The sequence below is a fragment of the Camarhynchus parvulus genome, chromosome Z (assembly GCF_901933205.1).
Source record: "Camarhynchus parvulus chromosome Z, STF_HiC, whole genome shotgun sequence".
Classification (NCBI taxonomy): domain Eukaryota; kingdom Metazoa; phylum Chordata; class Aves; order Passeriformes; family Thraupidae; genus Camarhynchus; species Camarhynchus parvulus.
The window spans coordinates 60,546,917-60,561,283 of record NC_044601.1 but is presented as its reverse complement, the minus strand read 5'-3'; the positions used below and the strand labels follow the sequence as shown (position 1 = coordinate 60,561,283).

At 59.1% G+C, this 14,367-nt stretch overlaps 1 protein-coding gene across 11 annotated transcripts; it reads left to right on the top strand.

The window, feature by feature from the left end:
- The first annotated feature begins 853 nt into the window (after nt 1-853).
- TPM2 (tropomyosin 2) lies at nt 854-14,367 on the top strand. 11 transcript variants are annotated; one of them, XM_030968351.1, is made up of 9 exons: nt 854-1,081; nt 1,949-2,074; nt 8,146-8,279; nt 9,310-9,427; nt 9,549-9,619; nt 10,369-10,444; nt 10,576-10,638; nt 10,967-11,036; nt 14,060-14,367. In XM_030968351.1, the coding sequence occupies exons 1-9, from the start codon at nt 968-970 to the stop codon at nt 14,140-14,142; spliced, it is 855 nt and encodes a 284-aa protein (XP_030824211.1). In that variant the 5' UTR covers nt 854-967; the 3' UTR covers nt 14,143-14,367. The 11 variants fall into 11 exon arrangements, with proteins under 11 accessions (XP_030824211.1, XP_030824212.1, XP_030824217.1 ...); XM_030968352.1 differs by lacking the exon at nt 10,369-10,444 and adding an exon at nt 9,849-9,924; XM_030968357.1 differs by lacking the exon at nt 14,060-14,367 and adding an exon at nt 12,815-12,909.

The window sequence follows — 14,367 nt, the reverse complement described above, 5'->3', positions numbered from 1 at the left end:
TGCCTGTATGCCCTGTGTCACTCTAAAATGCCACTCTAGGGGCTGTGCATGTGCCAAGTGTCCTTGTGGGTGCCAGGGACAATGGCACCAAGGTGCAAGACAGAAGGACGGTGGGTGCCAAGGTTTGCACAGAGCTCCGGCCCTCCTGCCCCACCAGCAGCTGGATGGGGAAGTCAGGGGCTCTGCTCACTTCTCCCCTGGGAGATTTTCCCCATGTGGGCAGTGACAGCCAAACGTGTCCCTCGGTGCAATCACAGCCTGAGTGTGTCCCCTACAATCCAATGCCAGCCCACTGGTGTTCCCAAGTTCCATGCCAGCCCTTGAGGTGTCCCCAAGCCAGTGCCAGCAAGCAGGGTCCCTCAGGCCCCAGGGTGCTGTGACAGGGTGTGTGGGGTACCTAGGGCACTAGCACAAGGACAGCTCTAACTGGGGCCAGTGCCACCGGGGTACCCCTACTCAGTGCCCCAGGATGTCCCCTGCCCGGTGCCACTGGGGTACCCCAGCCCAGTGCCACGGTGTCCCTCATCCAGTATCACGGGGTACCACCGCAGCGTTGCCCCGGGGTGTCCATCACCCTGTGCCACCAGGCTGCCCACAGCACACTATCCCGGGGTGTCCCTTGCCCAGTGCCACCAGACTGTCCCCAGCGCCGTGACCCGGGGTGTCCCTCGCCCTGTTCCCCGGTGGGTGCCGGGTGCCAGGGCTGTGGCGATGCCCGCCGGGGGGCCGCCCCCCCGTCCCGCTCGGTGCGAGGGCCGGTGGCGAGCCAGTCCCTAAAAGGTGCTGGCGGGCGGCGGGGGAGGTACCGGGGCAGCCCCCGCCCGGCACGGCCCCTCCCCAGCTTTTAGGCAGCTCGGCGGGGCGGGGAACGCAGTGCCGGTGCTCCCTCCGCTCCCGGTGCTCCCGCCGCTCCCGGTGCTCCGCGTCCCTCTGCCGTCCCGCGCCTCGTCGCCGACACCCCGCCACCATGGAGGCCATCAAGAAGAAGATGCAGATGCTGAAATTGGACAAGGAGAATGCCATCGACCGCGCCGAGCAAGCGGAGGCTGATAAGAAGCAGGCAGAGGATCGCTGCAAGCAGGTGGGTCTCCCAAGGGCTTCCCCGGCACTACCTGGGTACCCTCCACTCTAGGGGTGTCCAGCCCCAAGACCCTGTTCTTCTGGGAGTCCAGCATGGGGACCCTCCACCCTAGGGTTGTCCAGTTCTGGAAACCCTGTCCCGCTGGGTGCCCAGCCCTGGGGATGCCATCCCACTGATTGTCCAGCCTGGGGACACTGCAGTCACACTCTAGGATCACACAATCCCCACACTGAGCTCCCCACACTGGTTCCCCAGCCTGGAGTCCCCTGTCCTAAGCATGTCCTGGCCCAAGGACCTTGCCCCACTGGGTGTCCTGCTTGTGGATGCCAGCTCTAGGGATTGACAGCCCTTAAGACCTTCCCTCTCTGCAACCATGTCCCCAAGGACATCACCCCATGCAGATCCAGGAACCCCATGTTCCCCAGGAACCAGCACTTTCCCTTGACCCCTTACACTGGTCCCCCCAAACTGGACGCCCCAGTTCCACCTCCCTATCCCTGTGCCAGGGAGAGCCCTGGGGACTGCATACTCCCACTGCAACCACAGAGATGGGAACAGAGACTGGTGTCCCCCAGAGCTGTGTCCCCAAGACAGGAGTTCTCCAGTCCCCTATACAGGGAAGGAGACCACCACCCCCTTACCTCCACCATGCTCAGGGATGATGGGGGTCCAGGAGGCTGCTGTACACCAAGAGCCCCCCAAGGACCCGTAGACCCAAAGCTGTCAGAGGACACGTCCATGTCCATGTTTTCCTGCCGTGCCCCACACAGGCTGGGTGTCCCCAGGAGGAGAATGGGAGGACAGATCCCCTTCCAGCCTTGCAGACACTGCCATTGCCCTGAACCCCACCCTTTGTCCTTTCCCCAGCTGGAGGAGGAACAGCAGGGCCTGCAGAAGAAGCTGAAGGGCACTGAGGATGAGGTGGAGAAGTACTCCGAGTCTGTCAAGGAGGCCCAGGAGAAGCTGGAGCAGGCGGAGAAGAAAGCTACAGATGTAAGTAGGCACGCCAGCAGCTCCTCCCTTGCACAGGCTCTGGACCTCGGGGGGGTTAAAGGAAGAGGGGGCCCTTATATGGAAAGCGTCCGAGGGGAAGACTGTCAGGATCCCATTCCTTCGATGTTGACACTGAACCGGGCTGATGGATCCTGTGTGGGCTGGGGGGGCAGGCCAGCTGTGGTGAGCAGTGCTGGTTGCTGGTCCTGTCTTGAACTTTGTGGGGTAGCCTACAGCCTGGCTCCCCAAAGCTAACGGGAACAAGTGTCCCAAGCTGTGTCACAAGTGCCCCAGCGCACACCTCCTCAATGCTCGTAGGAAAAACTGTGGTGCTTGCTAAACTGTGGCAGATCAGAGAAACAGAAAAATCTCTTGCAGTGCTGGCTACAAGGAAGAATGCTTGGGGTGTATGGAAGGGGATTTGGGTAGATTTAGGGTTCAGTGTGCTACTTTGTACCCAGAGAAGGGCAAGGCCAGGAAGAGTTTTATTTAGTGCCATGACTGATGTTTCTCCTGGGAAATAGATCCCTCTGGGGAGATGTTAGGAAGGTGTTGAAATTGGCTTGTGCCTGGCCAGGATGAAGGGTGGAACAGCTGTGTGCGGCCACGGGGCCGTTTGGGAATGGGGTATAACGACCTGTGGTGCCACACAGGGTATTTGACACCCTATAAATAAATACTCCTTTTGATAGCCAGCCCCTCTTTGATGAAAACCAACCCTGGAAATTGGAGGAGAAGCTAAAGGAGAGCCGTCTGGAGCGCAGCCAGCAGGGCATGGCCAGGCTTTTCAGGATTGAGAACAAAAAATTCAATCCCAGCTGGTTTATGGAGCTAAATGGGGGAGATGCGTCAAATCTCTGAGGCCGCCGCCAAGGACAGGGGTGAGCAGACAAGGACGAGCAATGGCAGCACCAGTCCTGTGGCAGCCCAGAGCCCCTGGGCAGCAGCCAGGGGTCTCCTCAGACCTCTTTGCTGATCCTACAGATGACTCTCCTTCAAAACATTGAGAATCCTCTGGAAGGGCACGTTTAACCTAGTATGGGGCAGGCATGTAAAGCTGGGCAAGGTGGCTGCTGTGTGCAGTGGGGTTCACACTGATCTAATGGTTCTGTGCTGGTATGGGACAGGGCAAACTCAGTGTGGCTGAGAGTGGATGTGACATTCCCAGTGCAGGGCTCAGAGGAAGGGGCAGACAAAGGTACTGGGCAGATGTCAGCTGTGGGGTGTGGAGTGGTTTGCTGCTGGCAGTGGGCTGTGCGATGCCATCCTGGGCAGGGAGGGTGTTTCCCTGAGCTTGGTCCACAGCAATTTGGCAAATCCGTGAGCTTGTAGAGTCCCATACCAGAAGATACAGAGGATGGGAGCCACCGGGAAAGGGCCAGAGCAGGAGCCATGGTGAAGGAGCCATGTCAGGCTGGAGGCTGGCTGCATCTAGGGCTAGGGCTCCATCACCAGCACAGCCCTCCCAGGTCCATGCCAAAGCCTGCGCCATGTATGGGGCTCTGGGAGTCTCCCCTCCTCGCCAGGGGTGAATGTGCTGACAGCTCTAAGTGCCAGGGCTGGTGTCACCTCCTCCCTGGTGCGAGGTGCAGCACAGCTCCTGCTTCCACCAGAGGAAGCGCTGGGTGGACCCCAGAGCACACTCACCCCAGGCACCCCTGTGTCCTCCCTGGCTGCCAGGACAGTGGGTGCTGTGAGCACAGCGTGTCCCAATTCCTCAGACAGCTCAGGCTCATATCAGCCATCCAGGCAGCCTCCTGCTCTTGGCAAAAATGTCATTGCCTTAAAAGAATAAACACCCACCTCAGTATGGCCCTGCCCTGCTGCTGGCACTGGATGGTGGGGCAGGAAAGCCATGGGGACTGCACTAAAGGGTGCAAAGACGTTGCCCCAGGCACCTGGAGAGGTGTCAGATAGTGCAGAGCAGGGAATACCTGACTCTTGATCAGCAACTCCACAGAGCTTCCCAGCAGCTCTGCAAGCCCACCATGGTCCTAGAACTTCTTGTCACCAGTAGGGACAGCCCATGGTGCCCAGGTCAGGATGGGCAAGGGCTGCTGGAAACGGTGCAGCTGGGACAAGAGGTTTAGGCCAGAACAGCCCTCTCCACCGCCCCACATCCCCAGCATTGGCCTGTCCCCAGCCACCCCGGAGGGGCCTTAAGGAAACTCTGTCGTTCCCAGGCCATGATCCCAAAAGCTTCCCCCGTGTTCCCGCCCCAGCTGCTTTCCCCAGCCAAGACTTTGCTCTTATTTGGCGATTCCCTGAGCTGGTGGGAGGGAACTGGACTCTGCTGGGAAGTGACTGCATCTCGGGGTGGGGCCACCGCAGGAGGCACCTAGCCTGGCTACTGGGAGATCGGGGTGGCTGCCCCCTAACCCGCCCCCCTTCTGCCTGCAGCTGGCTCGTCCCTGCCCCACTGCTGCCAGGAGCCCTTGTTCCTGCTCTGGGCCCCATGTCCTGGCTTGTGCATTGCTGACATCCAGGCCTTGGACTGGGAAGGGTCAGGACCAGCTAAGCCCACAGCCAAGCCCAAGGCTGTGTGCTCCCAGGGGACCCACAGTATCGCCTCTTCCGCTGCCTCTTGGCAAGGGGACACAGATCTGCAGGGTGCAGATAGCAGTGGGGCTGAGTCACCCCCAGGACCCCTGGCCCTGGAGCTGATGCCAGCTGGTGAGGTCAGCCTGGGAACTGGCATTCCTGGAGGCAGGTGTGAAGCACAGCCAGGGAGCTGTCAGTACATCTTAAGGGAGGATTGAGTGCCAGCAGCTCCAACTTCATCTGATGGATCAAGACATGTGCCCCAGCCAAGACGGAGAGCCAGGAGCTGGAGCTTTGACCTCCCCCATAGGGCACAGTCCCCAAGGCAGGAGGTGCCAGGGATTCCATGGCCCCCATGGTCCCCATGAGTCTCTGTGGGGCTGCAGGACAGGTCCTCACATTGGGGAGCAGACACCAAGGGATGGGTGCTGGGCACCTGGCTGCAGCCCAGGTTCCCCCAGAGAAAGCCCAGGAGCAGGCTCTGCTCATGCCTCTTACTGACTTGCCATAACAAAAAAGTCCCCAACTCTCCTTAACTCTGCAGCAATGGCTGGGGAGAGCAGGACTTGGGGACTTGCTCCTGACACATGGGTATGTTGCTCCTGTGGCCATGGGCGCTCCACAGGACAGGCTCCAGCACTCACAGACTCCATGGACTGCTGGAAAGGAGTCTGTTTCCCTGGGCTCCTCTCCGTTGCTCTGGGGGATTTCAATGTGACTGTGCACCCCTGCTTAGGGGGCAGCATGCATCCTGGGCATGGAGAGAAGTGTGTGCCCTGCCTTGGGGCCAATGTGTGCCCTCTCTGGGGTACCATGTACCCCCTCAGGGGACCATGCACCCACCTGGGACCATGCGTGCTGACCCAGGGTGGGGGGACACTGTGCCCTGCCCAGAAGCAGCTATGCATCTTGCCTTGGCGGGGATGTAGGGACAGTGACCAAAGCCTGGGAAGGACCACGCACTCCTCCCGGGGGCACCCTCTGTCCTGTTGGGGATGAGGGGCACTGTGCATCCCTCCCGGCGTGGGAACTCTCTCCTGCCGTGGGTGAGCACCGCACGCCTCGCTCGGGGGAGCGGCAGAGCAGATCGGCCGGAGGCAGCACAGCAGGAGCAGGAGCAGCAGCAGGAGGAGGAGGAGGAGGAGGAGGAGCAGGAAGGGATGGAGGCAGGGCGGGCGGCGGGAGCGGCCGCTGCCTGAGCGCTTCCTGCCCGAGCCGGGCGGATCCCACAACGGGCTTGGCGGTGTGGCCTCCCCGCCGGCAGCCCCCGCCATGGCCAGCGCCAGCTCCATCGATGCCGTCAAGAAGAAGATCCAAAGCCTGCAGCAGGTGGCCGACGAGGCGGAGGAGCGCGCCGAGCACCTGCAGCGGGAGGCCGATGCCGAGCGGCAGGCCCGGGAGCGGGTAAGGGCCGCTGGAATGGGAAGAGGGAGGGCGGGGGGCACCCCGGCAGCTCCTCGGGATCCCCTGCCGGCTCCGGCATCGCTTCCGGCGGGCCGGCCCCGGCCCCTGAGCCCCGGTAGCCGGGCCGGCTGCCGCCGGGGCGCAGCAGCGCCGGGAGGTGCCCGGGGAGCGGCGGGGAGCTGCTTCCAGCTGGCGAGAGCCCCGGGGCAGTCCCTGCCTCGGGCGGCCTCCGCCCGCCGCCTCCCTCCTCCGTCGGTGTGGCGAGAGAAGATGCTGCGTGCAGCGGGGCTCCCCGGCTGGCCGGGCGCTGGGAGCGGGCAAAGCCAGCCCTGCCTTGGGATCTGGTGCCTCCTGGGAACGGATCCCTTCCCTCGCAGGCCGGCGTGCACAGCTCAGAATCCCACGCCCAGGCTGTTGTCCGGCTTCCAGCGGACTCTGCCGTTCTGGCTGCAGAGCTTTAGCTCCAGCCTGTCCCTTTGCGGGGACAAGCCACCCCTCCACACTGCCTCAGGCCAAAATTTCCATTTCGGCAGCGGGATGGTATGCCTAAGCTGCAGCTTTTTCCTGGTTTGTCTTTGTAGTTGTTGGAGCTTTCTGTTTTCTTCCTTTCTTTCCTTTTCCTATGCCCACTCATTCAACATTCTCACCATATCAGGAGCGGCAGAGCTGGGTGCGGTACCCGGGTTGTTGTCACTCGGGCTGTGTGCGGAGGAAATGGCCCCTTCCTGCAGCCTCAGATCGGGTTCCCTGGTCACTGGGAGCTGCCGGGAGAGCTCATATTCCCAAGTGTCCATCCGGGCAGTTCTGACCCACTTTGGGGGTGATTCCCCGGGAAAAAAAATCTGCCGACGCAGTGAGGGTGATGCTGCAGGCAGAGCGCTGCCCTGTGGGCGCCAGCTCCGGTTCCCCATTGGGCGTTCTGGCAAGGGACGAGGTCTCTGAGTGTCTGTAGAAAGGGCGATCATGGGGCGGAGGCGCCTGTGGGGCCGGCAGCTGTGGGGCTGGCAGCCGCCTCAAAGAGGTGCCGGCTGTGCCTGTCCCCACCCCGCCAACTCCCCACAGGGGATTGCTCAGTGGGGCCATGCAGGGTGACAGCCCCTTGCTGCTCCCATAGTCCCTGTGCTTGGCTAGTATTCCCTGGGGCATTCCCAGTGCTGGAGCATGAGGCTGGCTGTGTCCAGGCACTGCAGCCAGCCAGTCCTGCTGCAGCCTGTGAATATAAGCAGGAGCCTCTGTCTCCTGGGTTGGCGCATGGAGCTGCTCCTCACAGTGAGGTGTTATTGCCACCCATCCTTTGATATTCGGGGGTTTGTCTTCCTCGCACCCTCCTAGTGGGAAGCGGGGCTGAGAGCTGCTGAGGCAGCATTTCCTGACTGTGCCGATGGAGCAGGAGGCCTTTACCAAATGGAAAGAGTGCAAGGCCAGGCGTCAACAGGCTGGCGGAGGGCCAGGGCCACTGCTCCTGGCCAGCCCCAGCTCCCAGCCCTGTGCGTGGGGAGCCTGGGAAAGGGAGGGCTCTGGTCCTGCCAGCCTCATCTTGGCCAGGTGCCAGCCTGCCGAGGGCGACTCGCTCCACTGCCCCCGGCACTGTGCTGTGCATCAGCTGGGGGGGCTCCGTGCTCGGCTTCAGGCTGCCCTGTTGCACAGGGCCCTGGGGGTTCCTGCAGGAGAAGCTCCCGGCTCACTCCACCGCCTCTGTAAACAGGAAATCCACAAGCAGCTCTGATCTCCTTTTCGGGAGCGAAGCCGCACAGGGCATTCCTCCCCTTTTACTCACTGCTCTGCAAACCCCAAATACCATCCCTGTGACGGCACGGCTGCTATGGCCACCCTGCCCCAGCGAACGTGCCCTGTCCCCCTCCAGGGTGGGAGCTGGAAGTGTGAGGACATGGTGGGGCTGCACATGGCAAGGCTGGGAGAAGCCAGCATCAAACAGCCACTAGGGGTGGAGATAACCCTATAGAGAGGTGAGGGAATGCATGGTCAGGCAAGCCATTCCAGTGAACATGGGCTTGTCACACAGTGCCAAGGGGCGTTCTGGATGGTAAATAGGAGTAATCATTGAAAATGCTTTTTTCAATTTATGTATTTGACATGGGATGACTGAGGGGTTTCTGTTCCCCCAGGCTGAGGCTGAAGTGGCTTCCCTCAACCGCCGTATCCAGCTGGTAGAGGAGGAGCTGGACCGCGCCCAGGAGCGTCTGGCCACTGCCCTGCAGAAGCTGGAGGAAGCTGAGAAGGCAGCTGATGAGAGCGAGAGGTGGGATGGAAAGGGACAGTGGGAGTGGTGTCAGTCACCATGGATGCAGACAGCCCCCTTAGTTTTGCACTGGGGTCCCTCTGAGGTGACCTTCTTGGGGTTTCTGTTCACTTTCCTGCAGACTTCAAAGGGAGAGAGCAAAGCCACAATGCAAAGAAGTCCCGCAGATACAGACACTCTTATGCAGAGCCCACATAAAATCCTGAAAAATTTTATCTGGTATTTATAAAAGCACCAGACTGTAAGCAAAGCCAGAGGACAATATTTATTCCTCAGCATGTTTTATTTCTCAGAGCAGCTTTAGACGCTCAAGGACAAAATAAGAGCCCAAAAGGAAACCTCTGTGCTGGTAACTAAGGTCAGATTTGAGGACCAGACAGCCTCATTCAAAAAGAGTTCTAGAGGGGGTATGTTGCCCCATCCTCAGGGCAAGTAGGCTTCCCAGACTGGAGCTGTGCAGGCAAGGACACTCAGGTTGTATGGCAGCACCCAGCATGTCACAGTGTTCCTGGCAGTTATGTGAGCTCTTCCCTCACTGGCAAAGATCACTATGAGCAACAGCATTTGAGTGAGAGAAGAAGAGTCTTCTTCTGTGGGGGTTTAGTAATCCCCTATTTGTGAGCATCACCTTGAATGAAAAAGGCTTTGCCACAGGATGTTTTCCAATATTTCCTAAGGGCTTCCAGCTTGTCAGGCTGTTTTTGTGGAGGTTGTGGCTGGCTCATCCTGGGCTGGACACCTTTTCCCAACAAACATGGGGTCAGAACCTGCCTGCTTGAGTGCCACCATGGACATACCTCACTCTGGAACATAGGCCTGGCACCAGTTCCACTGTAATTCTGCACAGGAGCATTTTTGGGTACTGGTGGTGTGATCCTACTGTATGCAATCCTCCCCAAGCAATGTACCATGTCCCTGAATCTAGAGGGTGGTGTTGTTAGGGTACAGGACGTGCAGATGGGCAGGCAGGATGTGCAAATGACACCTTGACCCACAAGCAGTAAAATCATCTGGCATGGTCTTTCCTCAGAGGCATGAAGGTCATCGAAAACAGGGCCATGAAAGATGAAGAGAAGATGGAACTCCAGGAAATGCAGCTGAAGGAGGCGAAGCACATAGCAGAGGAGGCTGACCGCAAATATGAGGAGGTGTGTACCCCATTCCCCAGTCCTGACACCCTGGCAGCACCCAGAGCCATTTCCTTATAGCCCTGTGCCCCCAGCTGGGGCAGGCACAGGGCTAAGATGGGTCACTTGCTTCCATCAACAGGTTGCCCGCAAGCTGGTCGTTCTTGAGGGAGAGCTGGAGCGCTCAGAGGAGAGGGCAGAGGTGGCGGAGAGGTGAGTGGGGCTCCTGGTAGGCAGCATGCAGGGGCCCCACACAGCCCTTGTCCCAAATCCCTGGCAGACATGGGGATGGGGATGTCTGTCCCTGGAAGAAGCAGGGTCTATCACTGGGGTGGTCTTTGGGATTGCAGGCTGGGGGTAGGGGTGTGCCAACCCACTGGCATCATATCCTTGACCCTGTTCTCTGCTGTCCCCCTCCGGGGGTGCCCCTCTTCCACCCCAGCCGAGTGAGACAGTTGGAAGAAGAGCTGCGGACCATGGACCAGTCTCTCAAATCCCTCATTGCCTCAGAGGAAGAGGTACTGGGGCAGGGGCGCGGGGCGATGTGCAGCAGCCCCCTCTCTCTGTCGCTGTCTTTCGAACCATGCGAGCCACCTCTCTCCTTTCTGCACCACTGCCTCCAGCACCAGCCTCCCCTCGCCCCCCTCTCCAGCAGGCGCAGGCTGGGCACGCTCCTCCATCCCTCCATCCCTGCTTCCCCGGCGGGGCCAGCGAAAGCTGGGCTGGTGGTGATGCACGAGGTATCCGTGCAAGGAAGCACAAGGAAAGGATGAACAGATGCGTCCTGGCAGCTCCTGCTCGCAGTGGCTCTGCTCCTGGTCCACCTGCACTGAGTTTTCTCCTTTCTCAACTTGTTTTCTCTCTTTCTTTCCTGCTTCTCCGTGCCTGTTCTTTCTGCTCCTGCCTCTCTCCTGCCCTCTGGCCCCACTCCCCCCCTCCTGCCGGCTCTGCTTGGGATGTAGTAAATGTGGTGACCTAGAGGAGGAGCTGAAAATTGTCACCAACAACTTGAAGTCCCTGGAGGCCCAGGCTGACAAGGTAGGACCCAGGGAGGCTGCTAGGGTTGGGAAGAATGCGTGGGGTCTGGGAATGCTGTGGTCTCCTGCTGGGGTGGAGGACAGCTGGAGATATGCCTTGGGACTCACAGGTGCTTGTCTCTGTCTCTGCAGTATTCCACCAAGGAGGATAAGTACGAGGAGGAAATCAAGCTTCTAGGGGAAAAGCTGAAGGAGGTAAGGGTTGTAGGGCTGCCACAGAATGAGTGCTTGCCATCTTGAATGGGTTTTGACCCCATTATGCCTATGTCCTCTACCAGTTTCCTAAATTGCAGCCCAGCATCATAGCAGTTACCTGGGTCTGGGATGACTTTCATTAGTCTGTTCTGATTTATGGTGTGAGGCTTCATGGAGTCTTAGTCCCTTCTTGTCCCTTGCCTTTTCCACGGGAGGGCTTCTGGAGAAGGGTACCAGAGATGCAAATGGGGCAGATTTGGAGTGCAGTGCAGCCTGCACCACCTGCTGTGTCCTGCAGCTCACCCTTTCCCCGCTGTGCTTCCCACAGGCTGAGACCCGGGCGGAGTTTGCTGAGAGGTCTGTGGCGAAGCTGGAGAAAACCATTGATGACCTAGAAGGTAAAATGTCCCCACCAGCCCCATGTCCTTCTTTCCTGGGGTGGCACTGGACACACCATGCTCCTGGTGGGGCTGGACAGTGCTTGGCCAGAGGGAGGGGCGGTCAGGATTTCTGGGAGCAGAGCGGCTGGATGCTGTGGCATCTGATGTGGGAGCACAGAGCTCCTGGGGTCTGGGCCCTGCCCTCGGGTAGGCAATAGGGTCACATCCATGCTGCCTGTGCCCGCACACCCCTGCTGCCCTCAGCCCGCTGCTCACAGCCACTCTCTCTCTCCACCTTGTGTCCTGCACTCTATTCCACCATCTGCTCCCTGCCTGCCTTCACCTGCAGACGAAGTGTATGCGCAGAAGATGAAGTACAAAGCCATCAGTGAGGAGCTGGACAATGCACTTAATGACATCACCTCCCTCTGAGCCCCACGCTGGGCACCAGCACTGCATCTGCTCCCTGCCTGTCTCTCCCCAGCTCGGCTGTTTGCCTGCCTGGCCATCCCACCTCTCTCCCTACCCTCTCTGTCCTCCTCTGTCCTACCTAGCCTGTGCCTGTCCATCAGCTCCTTTGGGACAGGAGCTGACCCGGGGTGTTCCCGCTGTACCCCTCTTTGGGGAGACAAGGTGTAGGTGCTTAGAGCTGTTTGTTCAGGGCAGGAGAGCAGCCCCACATACTGACTGGACAGTGTAGTTGTAGGCCCATGCCACAGCATTGCCCTGGGGATCAGGACTGTGCCCAGAAGCCCTTTGTTCCAGCAGCTCCCTCCTTGGCTCCCCAGCAGCAGAAGCACTGGGGACCCTGCAGCTCCGGGGCTGGGGGGCCATATTTCCCCCCATATACTTCCAGCGAAGTCCCCTGGTGCTGCTTGCTGGCCCCAGCATGGGGATGACCTGCATTGGGGAAGCGGCACCTCCACTGCCAAAGCTCAGGCCTGGGGGATAGAGGGTTGGATCCAACTGTGCAGACACCTTGTTCCCCGGCAGGCAGGCGACCCTCACTCCTCCCTCACCCTTCTGTCCTTTGCACATTGCTCTTCAGTTTGCATCTCACGACTTTTCTTTTGTGTTCTGTCACTCTGGGTTAATGAGTTGATATCAATAAAAATTTAACATTGGTTTCTCCTTTGTTTTCTTCATGCCACTCTGTCCCTCATCTCCTGCCTGTCTCATGTGGGTGCTGTCAGCAGTGTGGTAGGAGTTGGTTGCAGGCAGCTCACAGCCACGGGCTCTCCAGGCTGACTATGGCTGAGACCCAAGAGGCTCCCGTGCTGTCAGGCTGAGCGGGACGGGGCCATTGTGCTGACCCCTGCCACCCCCTGACTCTCGTATGCAGCTTTCCCCATCTCATGCCATCTTCTCCATGAGTCTTTTGGTGTGAAATGTCAGGGTTAGACCTGGTCCTGTCCATTCCCTGTCTCTACTCTCAGACATTGCCTACAAGCAGCAATCTCATCCCTGTCATGGCTCCTGCATCACCTTCTCTTGGTGAAGAGGCTTGTGCTACCCTTCAGTAGTGATCTCTTGTGACCTCTAAATTGGTCCTGATCCACCTCCTCCTTCCTCACCACCCTACCCTGTCCCAGAACCCAGTTTCCAAATTGGTGGACCTACAGCCTTGTCCCTGCACAAATACTGGCTGCCTCCTGCCAGTCCAGCTGTATCCCACCACTGGCTGGGTGGCTTGTGGTGTTTCCTGTGAAGGCTTTCAGAAATGCTGTCTCTTTTCACTAACTCACTTTTTTCTCTCTCTTTCCTGTGCTGCGTTGATGTCTCTCCATTTTCTCTAGAGCGCTCTCAGCAGGAGGCCGAGAAAAACCGTGTTCTCACTAACGAGCTGCGGGTCATCCTTACTGAACTTAACAACTGAGCTGCCCAGAGCTCCTGGCCCCGGCCCAGCCTCCCTGCCCCATTTTGGCCCGGCTGGCTCCAAGCTGGGAGCCCCTCCCCGCTGGGGTGAGGCAGGGTGTAAAGCCTTGCCTTATCCTCATAGGGGTAACTACCCTGATTGGGCAGGACAGGGCGCCCCTCTGGAGTTGATCAGTTTTTGTGGGAGAGATATGAAAGGTTTTGGGAAGTCCTGGGATGCCCATGTAGTCATGGATGTCCTCTGGCATCATCCTGGCTCTGCTGGGGAGGGATGCAGTGGTTTGTACTGTTGCCTTCCTCCCCATGTCCTGGGAGTCAGTGGGCAGCCTCTTCCTCCTCACTCTGGTCACCCTAAATTGTACAGGATGGATCCCCTTAGAAAGAGGTCCTTGGAGGGTGCTGGGAAGGCTAGGAAAAGAGCTGGGGATCCAGCAGCACCTGCTGCCCCAAACTTGGGACAGGGAAGAGGCTAGCAAGGGCACACTGGGAGATGGGGCTGGGTGGACAGCAGTCTTGTTCCATCCCCATGTCTGGGGGAAGGAGGATGCCATTTGGAAGTGAACACCAGAGGGAGGCTGCCTTGGCAGAAGGCTGCCTGGCAGAGCTTATCCTTGTAGCCTTGTTAGCTCTGCTCCTTATCTCTGTTGTCCTCTGCCCACTCTCCTGGGCTGTTAATGGGCTGCTTTCTCACTTCTTTTCTTCACGGAGCGCTGCTGGGTCATGCAGCAGGCATTGGTTCTCCGCTTCTGCTGGCCAAGGGTTTGTGCATGTGCCTGCAGCTGGCCAGTGGTGATGCCCCAGTGTCTGGCCAAATAATGGTACTCGCCAGCGGCACCTGTGCTGCAGAGTGCTCAGCCACGGGCAACGGGGCAGCCTGGGAAGATGGAAATGCTGAAGAGTGGTAACTGCCTGTCCCAGTGACCAGCCTGACTGGCCTGGCTTCCCTGGCAGATCCCAGAGTGGCTGGACTCATCCCTGCCAGAAATGGGGCTACCTGCGTGGACTATGCTCCACAGGGGATGCCCCATTTGACTGGGGGCTCTTGCTGTACTGAAATGTCCATCTGTGTGTGTGTGTGTGCTTGTGTGGTGTGCGTGCGTCCCGCTGCACCTGGGTACATTTGGGCTGTGTCTGTGTGCGTGGCTGGGTGTCCCTTGTATTCACAGAGAGCCTGGCCAGTGCCAAAGAGGAGAACGTGGGGATACACCAGGTCCTGGACCAGACCTTACTGGAGCTGAACAACCTCTGAGCTGCCCTCGCAAGCCCCTATCCCTTTTCCCTACCCAACACATGCACCCCACTGGCATGCTCAGGATGCAGTCATCAGCTGAACTGCATCTTGGCCAAACCCACACCTCCATTGAGAAGGGAAGCTCAGCAGCCTTGCACTGTTGCTCAAGGGGATCTTGTTTGTGCACAGCCTAACTGGCTCTGTCCTGTCTTTATGTCCAAATATTAAAGCAGTTTGACAAGA

Coding starts and splice junctions, on each gene's coding strand:
- TPM2 (XM_030968351.1), top strand. CDS start 968: ATGGAGGCCATCAAGAAGAAGATGCAGATGCTGAAATTGGACAAGGAG. Junction 1,082..1,948: donor CAGAGGATCGCTGCAAGCAG/GTGGGTCTCCCA, acceptor TCCTTTCCCCAG/CTGGAGGAGGAACAGCAGGG. Junction 2,075..8,145: donor CGGAGAAGAAAGCTACAGAT/GTAAGTAGGCAC, acceptor CTGTTCCCCCAG/GCTGAGGCTGAAGTGGCTTC.